At 44.7% G+C, this 17,371-nt stretch overlaps 1 protein-coding gene across 1 annotated transcript in view; it reads left to right on the top strand.

The window, feature by feature from the left end:
* The window catches only part of LOC146193380 (MAM and LDL-receptor class A domain-containing protein 1-like), a 205,173-nt gene that overhangs the window by 101,543 nt on the left and 86,259 nt on the right, over positions 1 to 17,371 (top strand). Inside the window, exons 29-35 of the mRNA XM_084600534.1 lie at positions 897 to 1,008; positions 1,971 to 2,067; positions 2,249 to 2,299; positions 4,514 to 4,594; positions 6,915 to 7,120; positions 7,810 to 7,903; positions 8,023 to 8,268. Of these exons, the coding sequence (XP_084456660.1) occupies positions 897 to 1,008; positions 1,971 to 2,067; positions 2,249 to 2,299; positions 4,514 to 4,594; positions 6,915 to 7,120; positions 7,810 to 7,903; positions 8,023 to 8,268 (887 nt within the window). The remainder of the gene's footprint in view (positions 1 to 896; positions 1,009 to 1,970; positions 2,068 to 2,248; positions 2,300 to 4,513; positions 4,595 to 6,914; positions 7,121 to 7,809; positions 7,904 to 8,022; positions 8,269 to 17,371) is intronic.

Raw genomic sequence — 17,371 nt, 5'->3', positions numbered from 1 at the left:
AAAGACAACATGCCTGTAAATTTCAACAGTGTAAACTAGAAAAAAAAAGTTTGCCTTGCAGTCGTGGCTATACGCTCCTTTAAATGCTCTATTAACGAGCCCCTCATTTGCCTTTCAATTGATTGCTATATATATATATATATATACACTCCCCCCCCCCCCCCCCCCATCTCTTTTCTTTTCTCACAACCCAGACCACCGCTCATCCTATGCAGAAGGCACAAAAGACAACCAAGGCCACCTGCGCTAATCGCACGCACTACTGCGTCTTCTTTAAGCTATGCGCTAACTCTGAATGCGAAGAAGTCTTACCGCGTAAAGCCTTCCCTCTCGAATACCCACGCCCGCACACACCACCTTCCCTACAACACATGTTTGACCTTACACTTACCGAGGAACCCACCTCGCACTGCTTTTGTCCGTTCTCTCTTGTCTGTTCTTGTCTCGAGCGTCCCCCAGTCCTCAACTTTGCCCTCCTTCCAGATTTTCGCCCTCCACTTTTTCTTTTTTCAGTTGGTTAAGAACTGTCCTTGCTCGTGTTAATCTTATTGGTTTGTTTGTTTTGTAGCCGTGACGACTTAAAAAGACAGTCCCAAGCGATGTAACACAGTCTTGACAAAGGTCGGGCTCCGACCGAAATGTCGACAACAAATAAATGTGTCTCTAAGAAGTGTCTACTCTGTTCAACTTTTAATTACGGAAGTCAACGAAAACTACATCGTATATATATATATATATATATACGATGTAGTTTTGTCAAGATATCACAGCTCCTATTTTTTACCACCCATACCAGATGAGCTCGAGTGTGTATGCTTTTGCAATTACCTCAACCTTCATGACTTTCACGTTGTATGTGATACGTGTTCTTCCTTAGATTTCTTATTCTTCCACAGGTTCACGAAAGAAACGGTTCTACGAGATCCGCTCATCTCTGTTTCCACACCCGTCGGTGATGGCCTGTGGGCGGCGCGTACAGTGACCATCTCTTCTAGAACCAATTGGAGTGTTAGTACCCACCCCCTTTATGTCTTTCCAGTCGTGCTTGCTTGCACAAAACATTTAAGAACTTAGAATTTTAGCGACTCTGCAGCATAATCAGTTACTGATATATGTTACAACTATGACGCTCCATTGCATTTGCATATACTTTTAAAAGCGTTACAGACAACAACCAAAAGATGGTGTCATTTATAAAACGTTTGCTATGTTCCTTAGAAAAGCATCTTGGTCTCTAAAATGTATTCATTTTGTTCATGTCTACTCGCTTCGAGCCATACAATTGAATTAGCAACGTCCCACTTAATAAAATATGAAGAGAGCGGAATCAATTCCGCAAAAAATATTAAACTTCAAGAGTTACGCATCTAGGTCAACAGTTATTTATAATACAGTATGTTTGTTCTTTTTAGTGACTCAGGTACTGGAGGAGATTCATAACAATGCATTGGCAGTAACAATACGTTCTACATCGTCTCGCATACATACATCTTTTATATGGAAACACAGTATGCCGTTTAGGCTTCAAACCTTGCCGAAATGATGAAATATATTTTAAATCATTACAGTTAACAGACGCAGTGAGCAAAGTCAATGTGTCGGAAGAAGAGGAAATGATTTTTGTGGAGTGCTGTGGGTAATAGGTAGTCAGAAGATCAGTGGAAGTACAGAGACGCACGCTGAAAGACCAGGCCCGCAGTGGTCAAACCAAAAAATTGCCCCCATAGAGTCCGTGTTTTCTTGTTTACCAGAGTGCCTTTTCTATTAGCAGCATTCATTTTATCATGGAGGACTGGCCTACAAAAGTGGCATTAGCCTTTCATTCCCTTTGGAGCGGCATCGTTGGTTCGCGTGGAGGCTCTGGATGCACACTTCTGACGCCGTGGCAAAAGTTTTTGATGTTCAGGTCGCTTGTCCGTGTCAATTAAATAGTCCACAAGAGTTTAACTACGTTCTGCCTATTTCTGCAGCTTGTCTTCGAAGGCGTCGCCCCAGTGGGGGTGAAGCGGGATTCCGGAATAATGGTTGACGACGTAGAGTTCACGGATGGTGAATGTCCTCCTTACAGTAAGTGTCTAGTACTCTGATAGCAGTAGCAATGTTAATGCATGAGTAAGCGTTATTATCGCCTTCCTTCTATCTGGGTGTGCAACAAAAAGCTAGATGGCAATTGATGTCAGTCATTAAATGCATAAGTCATGATGCGAAATAATTAATAGTGACTAAAGCTTTTTTTTCTGATATTAAGGTTTATGCACCTTTGAGGACGAATGCCTGCCCTGGAGAGTACCTGAAAATGGTAAGACTTGCGTGATGCTATTCTGGATGATTTTAAATTCGATACCTGTTTCTTTACTGGTGTTCATCTTTCGGCAACTCGTGTAGTTTATATAAACATGAAATTGGACCAGCCTCGTTAGGGCAGGTCGAGGACGAGTGAAGGAAGGCATTGATCATGCAGCAGAAGAACAAACAGGTGTATTCAAAAAAGAAAACATACGCTTGTAAACAACAGAGGATGTTAATGCGCAGAAGGACAAATATGGAAAAAAAAAGAAAAAACGATTGCAACTTTCTGGTCCCGTTGGCTTAAATGATGTATCATTAGTAAGGCCATGAAGGTGGAGATTGTTTCATTTACAGGTGGCGCTGAACAGCCTTTCTAAGGATGTTATATGCGTTCGTATCCTATGGTCTAAAATTTCTATTTATTTATTTACAAGCTTTCATATTTTTGTCACACAACGTACTTGAGCTATTGTGCATCAATGCGCAATTTAAAAAAAAAAAACTGTAGTATGTAGTCCTGTAAGCAGAAGACTCATTTATGTTACTGCAGTTATGCTATATATTTTTCGGATGTTTCCTACTAGGCTCATAATTTATTTTCAGTTTTTCAAAGTGCGCCGACGCGGTAAGTGTGTCTGGATTGGGCGGAAAGGTAGCCATTATATTTTTTCTAGAGTGTAAGCACAAGTCGAATAATAAATGTACTTAAGAGCTTTATAATTTGTTCTTTGAGAGTGCCGCGTTGTAATGCTAAATTGAAGGCCGTAGAAATCGGCTGCCAGCACATATTTTTTAAGTCGACCTCGACAAGGAGAAATTCACTAGAAGATTTGCTCATGTTTCCACTTTAAATTCAACAAAGCGCACTCGGAAATCATAGTTACTCATCTGGGGTTTAATGGCGCTAAACCAATTGCGGCTATGATGCGATATGATGCTTGCAGTCATTCACATATTCCAATAAAAAAAATTAAAACCTCATTAGAATCATTTCACCGCGCTACACGCGGATTAAAGGAGTTTCCTAAGTATACACACTTGATCTGGTCCCAAATAGGTTCTAGTTATGAGTACACCCTTTAAAAAAGTTTCCCTTATAAGCGAAACGTTTTTTTAAATGTTCCACTTATAACTAGAACCTATGTGGAACCAGATTAATAACGTATATTTCAGGAAATGAGCGGTCTGTTTGTGCCAATTATAAAGTTAAAAATGGTGTTGTTCTGGCGAAGACTATATCCCCTACGCTCATTCGGAGTTGCCGTTTGAGAATTGTGAAGGTTCGGAAATCTTTTTGCAGGTTGACTTAAAGAGCGTTTTTCACATCTAGTACCTCGTGCTATGTGACTGATTTGAACAATTTATTAATAATTTTGATTTTGAGGGTCCTAATTCTCCTCAACATTGAACAGAAACTAGTAGCAAAACAATATTTTGTTAATATTTTTAAATTGTTGTATATTCCGCAACATCCGCAATGCCATAAAATTACAACGTGGAGGCTCGTTCCACGTATATATTGAAAAATTTATAAAAACAAAAAACGCAGTTTCATAGGATAATACTCACGATGCAAGTAATCTGAAATGCCGTTAGAAATAACACGACCAGTATTGAGGCAAAATGTTCCTGAAGATCATAACTAAAATTCAGGTGCCACTTGAACTGTGTACAATTACGCTTAGTATAAGTAAGTTTCAGTTACTTTCCTGAGGTTTACCTACAGCCATTGCCAGCATCAACGCTAATTTCCTGAGGGACCTGAATGCAAGCAGCAACGCAGGTTTTAGAAGGGTAAATTTACACCTATCTGAAGCGTGTGGAATAGTTCTACAGCGCTCTTGCTTACTTTGTCTTAGTGTCATCGCCGGGTAGCAGAATGTGAAGCCATCAGTATATCGTAGAGTGAACAGGTAGTCGCTATAATATCAGGAAACCATATTCTTACCAAGTGTTGCGATTGCGCTAAATGTTTTCCAGTGTATCCGTTGCGAGAACAAGAGATTTTCGAAATATGTGCGTTTGAATAGGTGGACGTTTGCGACGAGCTGCTTTTGTAGCAAATAATTAAATGAAGATGAGCGCTTCATTAATAAGGATCTCAGCAGAAGGTGCTGGTTTGTGCAAGTGTGTGTCGACAAAATTATTTTAGAAATGACAAGGGCGGAAAATTATGATTTGAATTTCCTATTTTCCTTGACGTTTACGTTTATTCTCGAATCAGGGGAAGAAGCACTGTTCGAAGTGGAGAGAGCCGGGTCTTTCAATAGGCTTCCCCGAGATCACACTACGCAGACAGCGGACGGTAAGTTTCATGAAGGAGAATAAAAAGTAAATTAAGCAACATTACATTGGTGACATGCTGAACCATAAGATCGAAGTTACTGAAACTTTTCAGGATACGCCCTCTATAGAGGATGCAGTTGTGGGCATGTAGTTTGCTTGTTTTCGAAATAGTTTGCCTTCGGAACAATAAATTTGCAGTTTCGAAGCTCAAGCAAATAGTATACTTGACGATGTAGAGCCTGGCGATATTCAGGCAATAGGCTGCAAGAGGTCGATGAACTTCACTCGGCGGAGCTCCATCTTGCGGTGCAGAAAAAATTTGTTTGAATTACTAGTAAACTCTGACGTACAGCGACGCCCGAAGTCTGGAGGATTCGGAAATGGTCAGAAGGAGGCGGTCACTAGCATAATAAATTTTCATTCGAAACAGGATGAAGGTTTTAAGGTTATCAGTACGTCCAGCAGTTCAAGTTGCTTTTCTACTCTCAATGTCTGTAGCCAGGATGGCCTTGATGCTCACTCTCTGCCATATTGAGATCAGGGAAAGGTTTATGACTGAGAAAAGAAACTTTTCGCTCACCATGAAACACATGCCGCAGCCACCTTTGGGACACTGAAAGCCATGGCAAGACGGGGAGATTTGACGGTCAGTCATAGATATCGCTGTCAGTTTCGCCATAGTGCCACCTCCTTATCCAGTACGGCCGAGTCGCAGGGATCTTGCGACAGGAAATTTTCGCCCGTCCATTGATGAGTTCCTTTCCCTATGCTTGATTAGCGTGATAAATTTCGTCGCATGCATGTAGAGCGAGGCGTCGGGCTATGCCATTTGTCATGGCGCCTGTCCGCTGACGCGGCATGTACGTAGAGAGCGTTTACAGAATTCATTGGCGAAACATCACTGTCGCTGATGCTTTACAGCGTTCAGTTACTGACTTTGGCATCCCGAATTTGATCCCAGCCATGGCTGCCCCTTTTCAATAGAGGCCCAAATCAAGGCGCACATGTGATGTGCTGTGTCAGCGCAGATTGAAGAATCGATGTGGTAGAAACTATCCTGTAGCCTTCGACTCTGCCGTCCAACACGGCCTGAGTCCATATCGACCATTAAACCTCATAACTCAAAAGCTAGACAAAGTCAAGCTGGAGATAGGCTCACACTGGTCGTGCTCTTGTATTTTGCGGCTTTTTAGAAAGCCAGCGAGAATATAAATTACGCACAGTAGTGTATTAAACAATTTTGGAACTTATACATATTTTTAGTCAAGTTTATTGGTAAACTAACTCTCACCTAATCTGCAGAATGTTCACTGAGTTGTCCACGGCTGCCTTACAAGAGTGGAATTGAAGATGACGGCATCGACGTATATCACCTGATCACATCACGACTAGAAAAAAAAATGTTCATGAGCCATGATCGCTCATGATAGATTTAATACGTGGAACCCCAAGGCTGAGAAATTGGGTGCATGAACCAGGCATCATGCGACTATATTAGCCGCCGCCGACCACTAGACCCCGCGGGGCTGAGCACACGAGGAGAATGACATGCAGCTTTGAAATAAACCGGGACTACGTTGTTAATATAGCTCTCCTGTTGCCGGTCCTATGAACATGACATATGCACCTCTCGCGTGCTCTGGGCCATTTACGATGCATTTTATGCGTATCCAAAGCAGTCGTTCACAACTCAGCGCGCAAGTCTGCCAATAGATGTGAAAAGTGTCGGAGCATTGCATAGAAGCACTTCCTCAGAGAGCCGACACGAAATACAGTGCGGGCTAGTTGCTGTGATGTGCACCAGCGCAACACACCAGGATGCAGTACGAAGACAAATACACAATGAAATGCTTATGGGGACAGAGATGCGCTTTTAGTACTTATTGCTTGTGTCTGTATGTACGTGAGCGCTTGCACGTCCGCTTCTCTTCGCTGTGTCTTTCGTTGCGGGGCGCTAGTATGCATCAAGGAAACTCAGTGCGCGACATCGCTCCACACCGGCAGTGACTTTACCCAAGCGCACATACATTGTTCACGGAGCGTCACTTGCCTTGCAGCCAGAATGAGACTCTACGCCCGCTTCATGAACATCTTGGCCTCTAGAACACGCAGGCCACGTGGTGATACCCTTAGGGTCACCTGCGTGGCGAGAGGCCTCGGACATACAAAGCATAAATATTTTTCCAACGTGATGTCACACCAGGCGTGGTATTTGCACACTTAATGTAATCTGACGTACATTGCCGATACGATTATAGATAAAATGATCAGTGCAAACATGAGTTGATTTCGCCTTGTCACGGCGATAACACAACGCACTTCATTTACACTGCTTTCAGGGTACTACGTTTTGTTCAAGAGTCCTGGAATCCAGGGAAACCGGACATCGATGGTACTTAGAGAGCCCAGACGGTACCAGTGTCTCTCGCTCTGGTACTACCTACCAGACCTGGCCAACGGTGTGCAGCTTCAACTGCAAGAAGAAATAATCTCAGAAGGGAAAGGAGTCTGGAAGCGCCAGCAACTGCCCTATCCGTCCCTTTGGGTGAGTGTAGGAAGCAGTACTCTAATAAGGAATACAAAAATAACATCTACACATATATATATATATATATATATATATATATATATATATATATATATATATATATATATATATATATATATATATATATATATATATATATACATTATATACGACATTTTGCAGATGTCATATAAACGACACATCCGCAAGCTTACGAGTTCTAAAAAAAATATCAGTGCGCAATTTTTATGGCCAGCAGTTTTTCGAAGGGTGTCACGGTTATTCGATTTCTGGGGAAGACGCTGCAATCTGAGGGCGAATCAGTTGTACAAAAATGATTTATCTTTTTTTTCCAGCAGCACAGAACACAGAACATATGCCACTCGCCTCATCCCCGGAAAAATTTTCAAGCCATGACTTCACAATATTTTACACTGACGCGAAGCTAAATCATTAAAATTGAAGCATTGACTCTCAGCGAATGTGAAATGAATATTTTGTAACAGCCAGGAGGGTTTGTTTCAGTTATAGTACGCACTAAATTAAAACCATCCATCGAAGTATGAATTGAAAGGTTTTCAATTTTATAATTGTAGCTTAAGAAGTGGTAGCGATTTAAGTTTTTGTCTCATTAGACATAACATGTTTGATTGTTCTCTAATGTAGCAAACGTGCTGCCGTTGATAACCAATTTCGCTTTCTTTCAGGCTGAACCAATTGTCGCCGTGTCGGGAACAAACACAGATGGTTTCGCAGCTATAGACGACGTGTTGTTGAATGAAGCTCCCTGCGATGAGACCTGTGAGTGCATGTTGCAATAATTGAACGTCTGCAGAAAATGTCCGTCCCTAAATAGCTGTATATGCATGTGACGTGTGCTCACACGAGGATTATTTCTTTTTTAATAACCAATGGTGCAGCGCGGACGACTGAGAGGTTTGACTGCGGCAATAAGCAGACCGTGACCATGGAACATGTGTGCAATTTCGTGATGGACTGCAAGAATGGCGCCGATGAACGCGACTGCGGCGACTGCGACTTCAGCAATGGCACTTGCGGCTGGCAGCTTGACGGATTTCTGAACCGCGGCAGCACCGCTTGGCGCCGGGTGCCGATTGGAGACGTCCCGCAGTCACCTCCCACCGGCGCTGACGATCGCAGACATGGTCAGTGAAAAAACAAAAAGGGCCATGCCTCGCATTTGGCGACACGGCAGAAATTAACGAAGAGGTGTCACTGTAGCTTTTTAGCGTTTTTAATAACGCACACACAGATCATTTGTTCTTGCATTTTTGGCATAATTTGGATAGTTCGCGTAGTCTTGTCACATTCGCGTTTTATTTCTAAACTTAACCCACATTTTATTCGATCTCCGTTTGAGACACAGTTGGAACTGTGATGTTTTCTTTCCAAATAAGCCGCGTATCTGTCATTCTATCTTCTATGGCACTGTGCAGGATGCCTAAACGCGGGATTTCTCCGAGCTCTTATTACGCCTTCAGTTGATGAAGAAATGCTATCAAGACACGAAATGCAACCCTCGGAAAGCCTCGCAGTTTTATTGGCTTATCTTCTATAGTTACTTAGTGGTTATCACCGCTTGGGTGTCGTTTCATAAGCTTCGTGGGCGGTCGTCATAGTACGACTCATATGATCACACCTTTGATCCATTGTTTCACTTGTTTATCGTTCCACCGAGTGCCATACTTGTGCGAGTAAGTTGTATAAAGGATTATATTTTGCGCGATTTTATTAAGGGTTTTTCGGATCTTTAGAAGCATTTTATAGTGTGCAAGATGTGCATTGAGAGCGCTTTAGCACAACTTGTAATTTATGACATCTTGCTTTGCCAGCGAGGGAGCGCTACGGCCGCGGGATCAGCTGAGGCGGCTTTTATTTCACTGGAAAATTCTACAGGGTGACGGAGCCTCCTCTTGCCGTGTGGCGTGGTAGACTGCGCGCGTGATTTGAATAGACCGATGGGTTTGCAAGTTAAATTTGCGGCATACTATACGAACAGCGCTGTCCTACCGTGTACGGCGGTGGCATAGAAGCGGTGAATAGCTATCTGCTTCAGCACACTCAGAGGAGAGCTAAACTAGTTATTACATAATTTTCTCCTCTTTCATTTGTGTTCCTAGCTCACTCGTGAGAATGTCGTTAATTCATTGACCGTGAAGATCTTGTAATTCAAAGGACACTTTATTTCAGTACACGTGCCATCGAGACACCCCACAACTCAAGGATTTTGTAGTGAAGTAAAGTTTACTTGATATAAACATGTTCAGCCGGTAGCCTGTAAAGTGAGCGCGCCACTGCTTCCGGACAACCTCATCAATAAGCGCATCGGAGACGTTGCTTGCGCTGCATATTTTAGCGCGGGAGGGTTGTGTTCAACGCATCTGATTGTGTAAACGCTTTTCAAATATCTACCTGTCGTACAGAACTCAAGAACACAGGGGACTTCCTCTTCGACTCTGAGCGCATGAGGCCTGCAATGTAGTCTTCGCAGACGTTGGTTGTCGTCTAGCTCATCGCTCAGGCCTCTAGAAGCATTTTCAAAAGGCAAAACTGTCGCTGGAGCTCTATGTCAGCCATATAAACATTTGCAGCAGCTCGAAGTGACGGTCCACGCTGCACATTCCCCCGTCATGACAGTCGCGAGTTCAACTTGGGGGCTTTCGAAATTCGCGAGTTTCACCGCAATTCGCCTCTCAGTCAAAGCCGCAACTAACGCGTGGGCGTGGCGCGTAAATGATATGCGTGGAGCTCCAGCTTTGGACACACAAAATGTGCCTGCCGGCTTCAGCAAAGCGATGCTTCAAGGCTCTAGTAATCGTGACCCTGGCAAGTTAACAGGTGCAAGGACGCTGTCGCAAAAACATTTGAACATCATTATCGAAGACACATGAAGCGGCTGGTCACCCGTGTTAGTTATCTCTGACTGCGATGGCTTAAGAGCGTAATAACCTGCATTTTATCCGTGTAGCACAAAGCGAAAAGCGGACATGTTATCCTTGTTACTTCCCAGGTGTAAGGCGCACAGGATGCCGGTAACGAAGAGGGGCACGCGCAATCCTTTAGAAGAAAGGTGTTACTACTGGCAGTGTATGGTCACGCGGCGAAACATTGCAGCCGCAGTCTGCCTAATGTCTCTTCCTTGATACACAATGTACACGGATAGCTTTTTATTACCAGAGAAAATTCAAGCATTATTCGGTATTTTAAAAACGTTTAACAAGTCTGTACTGTATTCGAAGGCATTCAAAACTATTCAGCGTGAGCCCGTGATTTAATCACGAAATGGTTTTTCATCGAGTGTGTATCACGTAACAATTCGTCTAGACTTTGGGCTGTTGATTCTATAATATATTTTCTTTATTAAGAGGACTCTGATACGTTGTTCGTTTATCGCATTAAGGAAACAGTCAGCATGTAGCAGACGCCCAAAATCCACTCGAGAGAAGCAGCAAAAAGGAATGGCACAGCAGCGCCGCCGGTGGCATCTCACCGTACAGGATTCCTTGTGTGTTCAGCTGCTTTGAGTTGCCACCTTCAAGCTCATCTCCCTTGCACCACCCGCGGCTGAAAGTCCCTATTTTTCGTCAGTCTTCTCACGCTTCGGTTTTTTTCTGAAAGCTTGCTTGCACTGAAAACTAGAAGTCATTATTTACGTAAACAATATTTTTTGTATTATACGTTATCCTTCAACGTATCCCAAAGAAGGGTAATGATTAGCGTAATAATGACTTCATTCACTAGTGAAAAATCCCTCTTCGCGACAAACGTGTTTGAACCGGTCCTGTATTATCCGTATAAATTTCATATCAGCGTGACCAGTCTTGTATGAAGCTTAAACGGGTTTATATCGGACAGGTCATATCCGGTATGAATTTCAATACGGACTGTCCGGTATAGAGCTAATGCAGGGCAGACCATTTCTAATATGCAACTTATACATGACATCCCAGACGGTATGAATATGAAACAGGGCAGACCAGTCCTGTATTGAGCTCATATTTAGGACAGGGCATGTCCGGTTTAACAAAAAACGGGCAAACCCGATATGAATGAAACTGATACGGGACAGAGTATTTCCGCTTCTCAACACAATTCGGCCGGATCGGGAAGCTCAACCAGGATGACCACGTCAGAACATGCCTTCGCGCTAAATAAGCATGAAACCATACATATTATACGTTACAACTTTTCTGTATATGTGGAGTACGCGTTGTTTCGCAAATACTTGGAAGATATGAAGCCGTGGATGTGTGCGCTAGCAAGTACATAAACGCATCGCGTTTTGCTTTTTGAGTGTGCAACAGTCGCCACAGCTTGTACGATCTTGCGGTGCATCTTCATATCTGCGACTGAAGATCTGCCACCTTCAACGCGAAAGTGCAAGCAAGAACGTAGCGTTTCGTTAGCGCGGATAAAATACGCTCGAGAATAAATGGAACACATCGCTGACCATCGAAATATGCACAGGTCAGCCGGACATCGGGAGTTGCTTCCTCGAGTGTTTACTTATGCAAAACACTTGGTCAGAACTAAATTCATTGACGTCGCGACTCCGCTGGCAGCAGGTGAAGCTAAAAGAAGCAGTATTACAAGTGTTGGTGCACCGCATACATCTATATGTAGCAAAAATTGCATGCGTTCGAAAACGGTGACAAAACACAGCAGCACTAGTAAAATGTGACATTCTGAGGTTTGTCTGCAAGAAAGCGCTACATTGTGAAGATGCGAGACACGTATAAACCTTCGTGATAGCCAGGAAAAAGATTCAGCGTGTTTAAAGGGCGATCGGTGAATTACGGCCACACATTCTACAGCCAAGGAAAATATACGAAATACGAAACAGGAAAATTAGCTACATATAGTGAGTAGCTACAACTGCAACCACAACCCGCCGTGGAGTAGTAGATAAGGTGCCCGTCCGAAGACCATGAGAGCCGAGGTTCGATTCCATACTTGGTAGAAGTTTCTATATTTTATTTATTATTTTAAATGTAGTCGTGTTATTTTGTATTGCTGCATGCGCTGAGGTTCGATTCCATACTTGGTAGTAAAAGTCTTTTTTTTTATTGCTTTTTATTTTATTTATTATTTTAAATGTAGTCGTGTTATTTTGTATTGTTGCTTGCGTTTTCCACCCTGGCGACGCGTTTCTTTACGGAAACGAGGGCCATCAAGCATACAGGCCTTTGCGGTATCAGAGCTCCGCGCGATTTCATTCCGGACTTTCCAGGGCAGTACAGAAATTTCCAGAAATAGCCCACAATCCTGTATCCCAGATCCTGTACAGTAAACCTCTATACCATTTCCTGTACGAATTTTATACAGGATTTTTCATTAGGTCGGCACTGTTTACCTTCGATAGTGGATAGACAGATGACGACTAAAAGAATTGGCACGTTCTCCACCCGTCCCAGACGTCTTCTACCAGCGGCTTCCAGCGAGTGCGTATATAGTGGTTGAGTCATGATATTACTATTTTGGACATTAAATTGATAACATTATTGGCACGTGCTCGTTGTAGTGCTCAGTCTGCTATGTTTTAAACGTGAAAGCGGCCTACACAGGGTTCGCTAATGTTGCTTTGTCCCGGCATTTTATTGTCTGCTGCTTTCGTGCTCTCCTTTCCACCTACGTTCACTGACGTTCGTCCCACAAACTGCTATACAACATGGGTGACATTTCAACATGGAGCATCCTACGTAGAGCAGCTGGTTATCAATTCGTTCTTCTGGGGGCTACGCCTAATACTGTGAAACTGTACTCCACTAACAAGATGCGTGAAAGACTGCCCTATGTAGATAAAAGTCGTGCTTAAAAGAGACGCGCGATTGAGCCTATACGTAGCCTGGGCATGTAATACTTGGAACCCACAGCACAAGGCAGTGAGTTCGGCTGCAATCGCATCCTCGCATTGTAGAGTGTCTTACCGAGTTGGCAGATCCTAACATGCCGCCTAACGTCGGGACGTCTCGTAACACGCCTGCCCTTCAGTCTCCGGCAATCTTGACTGCCAACCGTTATCTTCTAAAGGGTTGAAAGTGACCTTGTGTACTTACGTACCGTCTGTTGCAGAAGTTTGCGGCCCAACGCGCCGGGCAGAGGAGCAGTATCGCTCCCGAGAGGCGGCGCTGCCTGGTGACGCAAACTTCTGCAACAGACGGTACCTTCTCCCTGTCTGCCTGTGTGGTCTAAGGTAGAATTGCGTTGTTAGGGGTAGGCTAGTGTTGCTAGGGCTGCCCCTCTCGCGTACTCATTACACTGCATCGTCTGAGGCATGTCCCATCAATGCTCACGAAAAAAAAAAGGTAAAATGGTCCCGCTTGCAGTTCTGTGCAGACAAAACTTCATTTCAAATGCGCATGCTACCTTACACGCTGTGAAGCGGAAAAACTGTAATGGCGATGCTTCAGCTTCTCAACACCAACTTATTCATTTATTTAGTAATACTGCAAAGTATTTCAACTCCAAGCAGGGTGTGCAAAAAAACAAGTAAAAAAAGTACAACAAAGTATACACGAGATTCATGTAAGAGCAAATAGATGATGCATACAAAGAAACAAAGGCTTCACATGCGAAAGGCTCACAAGTTATAAATGAATATTTCTACATTATGGCTGTTCAATACACACATCCGCCGTTAATTCCACTCTGTAACCGTTTTAGCAAAAATGAGTCTTTAACTGTATTAGCGCTCGAAATTCTAGCATCCTTTCATGATTAAAATTCGTACTTGCGCGCGAAAGAGGAGTAATATAGTGATGGGAATTAAGTTTAATCACTTTGTTGTGAATTCGGAGCAAAACTTTCAACCTTGCTTCAGTGCGCCTTGCTTAAAGGGATTCTAAACCAACAGAGTTGATCATTTCTGTAACACTCTCTGTGCGTTTGAATCTGTTACAAATTAAACGGAATGCAATCTTTTGCACTCTTTCTAATTTCGGAATATTCTTGACTGTGTGAGGGTCCCATAGATGACATGCGAATTCGAGACGAGGACACACCAAAGTCTTTACGCTGTCAATTTCATGTTTGCTGGGGCCTTTGTCTGTTTACGCCTCAAGCACCAGAGAGTCTTCACAGCGTTCCCGCAAATAACATCGATGTGGGCATACACACCCAGGTTATTACTTATCTGGATGCCAAGGTATTTTATAGACGTGGACTCTGGTAGTTTTAAGTCAGCTATGCAATATGAATGTGTCAGAATAGTTTTCTTCGTTTTTTTTTTATTACGTCTTTATTTCTGCTTACGGTAGGTGTTTACCTTGCGGCAGAACTAAGTTGCTTCATGGATGTAGGGGTCAGTGAGCGGTTAAGGGTGGGGGTGAGGGTATGGGTGGGGGTGGGGGTGAAGGTTGGGATAGATATGAGGAACCGGTGTCCACTTCTTCCTCGAGGTAGGGTCGTCCCGAGGTCGGCTCCGCGAAGTAATGGCCTGGTCCTTCTTCTTCCTTGAAATAAGAAAGAAAAGTTCGCCAGAGCCGGGTTGCGTCTGATGGCCCGATGCGCGATGGGGGATCGACCCATGCCTGCAGGGTTGTAGGTCGAAGCCCGCCCAGGGACTTAAGTGCTCTCTCCCGTACTGCGTCAAAAGCAGGGCAGCTCCACAGGAGATGTTCGGCCGTGCCTCTGGCCTGGCATGTCGGGCACTGAGGAGAAGGGTGTACCTGCGGGTTTATGAGGTGCAGCTTCGCGGGTGACAGAAGCTGACCAGTCTGGGCTCGGCGAAGGAGTACTGCCTCCACTCTCCGGAATGAGCTATCTGGGCGGCGATATAGTTGCTCAGGGTTGGCCAAGTGCTGGAGTATGCTTCGACGATAGCGTTGTGCTCGATGCCATGTCTCCGCCCTATCCATATGAGGCGACGACGGATGCGTAAAGTCCTCAGGGGGCCACGAAGCGGAAACGAATGTGGATCCAGGCAAAGGCGCGGAAAGAGCTGCTGCGCGCGCTGCCTGGTGTGCCTTTTCGTTTCCAGTGATTCCTTCGTGTGCAGGAATCCATTTGGTAATTAAGGTGTAGCCCTCCTCTCTCAGGCGACGGACTTGTGTTCGAATAGTGTTCAGAATGGCATAGTCTGCTCCCCCTGCGCGGCATGCAGTGTACGCTGCTTGTGAATCTGTGCAAACATGGTAGGTGCACGGAGCCCGATCTTGTCTAGCTACTATTCGAGTAATGGCAAGTCGTATGGCAATGAGTTCGAGATTGGTAACAGTGTGTTCCTCGGAAAGCCGTTGCACTACCGAAGTATCTGACACATAGTCGTGACAAGCTATAGCTGCGCAGTGTTGAAACTGAGTGGCATCTGTGTATAGTTGGATAGCTCCTTCCTGGGCTAGCTTGTGTGACATCTTCCTATGACGTTTGGCGGCAGCTTTGCGCCTTTGAGGATTAGCCGAACTCATATTCTTTGGTAATGGTATACCATCTACTAAGTCAATCAACTCCCATGGTGGGGCGGCGGACGAAAGTGGCTCTAAATTGTCAACGTTGTAGCCTAATGCCTGCAGGATCTGTCGGCCAGCCGCCGTTGTGGAGAGACGGACTCGCTGGGCTTGCAATTGCTGCTCTGCCAGATCCTGAAGGGCATTAATATTGCTGCATGCGTGTAGGTTCACTACTGGACAGTACTGTGGCAGACCAGTAACTAGGCGAATCGCCTTGCGATTGATTCGCTCAAGCTGAACGCGTTGGGTCGCGTTAGGTCGCATGTACGGATATGCGTACAGGATTTTCGATGTTATGAGTAATGCCATCGATGTAATGCCATCTGACGGAGCCCCACCTCCTTGATTCCCCACCCACGCGCAGAGACGCGGCGCATTAGGTGTAAAGCCTGATGACAGCTAAGCATCGTGTTATGAAGCCAGCTTTTGGCTCCTCCATCCTCGTCAATAAGCATGCCTAGTATACGGATTGTTGGTTTCCGGCAAATAACCGAGTACCCTAAATAAGGAGAGATAAGTTTGCATTCTGCCTCGGCTCGTACCCGCGGGCCGTTTATGACAACCACATACTCGGTTTTTTCCGGAGAGGTTTTCATTCCCCACTTCTCGATGTATTCATGGACGGCATTCAGGCCTGTCTGTAGGGCTTGTTCTTGCTCTGCAGGGGACCCTGAATTGGTCCACAGCGTTATATCGTACGCATACACGGCGAAATTGGGACCGGGTATCAACGACAGCATTGGCGGGAGACCTGACATAGCTATATTGAAGAGAGCCGGTGATAAGACAGCGCCTTGGGGGACACCTGTTTGGTTGCGTTGCCAACCACCCTGAGTATCTCCAACCATTACCGAAAAGGTTCTTTCTGCAAGAAAGGCTTTCACGAAGCAGTAGAGGCTGCCGCCTATCCCCACTTCCTGGAGCCGGCGAAGTATGGTCGAGTGGGGCACGGAATCAAACGCCTTTTTGACGTCGACCCCAACAACCACTCGGAGCTGTGCGCTGCTAGGGTATGCGAGAACGTCGTTATGAAGCCTTCTGAGAATATCTTGGGCGCAGAGCCCTCGACGAAAACCTACTTGCATAGGAGACAGGACGTTGTACTTGTCTAAGTACCATTCAAGTCTTCTTAGAGCCATACGTTCCATGACCTTACAAAGGTTGGACGTCAGCGATATCGGCCTGAGGTCTTGTAATGTTCGATTTGGCTTGCCAGGTTTTGGAATTGGTATTACCACTGACTTCTTCCAAGCAAGAGAAAGATCACCGTCGGCTCAGTATTTGTTCATCTCTTTCAGCAGGGCAAGTTTGTGTGACTTGGGAAGTTTCAGAAGCGTTGAGTAGCTTATACCATCCGGTCCTGGGGCGCTATTGTGATTGGAGTCATAAAGTGCTACCTCCAGTTCGTCTGATGTGAAGGGAACGTCGTATTCGTTTATGTACCTGATAAGGGGTCCGCAGGAAAGGCATCCGCATTTTCAGGTTGGGGAAAAAATACCTTCCCTGCTTGTATAGCTAACACTGCCGGGGAGACGTTCAATTTCAGGGCCATACTTTGGGCAGGAGAAATCGGCTTCTTGCGTCCAAGGATAGCTCGAAATATGTGCCAGGCCTTCGACAAGTTAACTGTTTTATTAAGTGAGTGGCACAGCAGCTGCCAGTCTTGGAGAGCAAGGTGCAAAGTATACTTCTCAGCTTCTTGGCTAATGCGAGCGAGAGCCCGCCTCCGATGGGATGTCCGGCCTGATCGGCGATACGCTGAGAGCACGAAGCCTATGATTCCACAGACGCAAAAGGTGAG

The sequence above is a fragment of the Amblyomma maculatum genome, chromosome 4 (genome assembly GCF_055883805.1).
Source record: "Amblyomma maculatum isolate TAMU_Amacu chromosome 4, ASM5588380v1, whole genome shotgun sequence".
NCBI lineage: Eukaryota > Metazoa > Arthropoda > Arachnida > Ixodida > Ixodidae > Amblyomma > Amblyomma maculatum.
The sequence above is the reverse complement of the archived record's forward strand: the minus strand, read 5'-3'. Positions and strand labels throughout refer to the sequence as shown.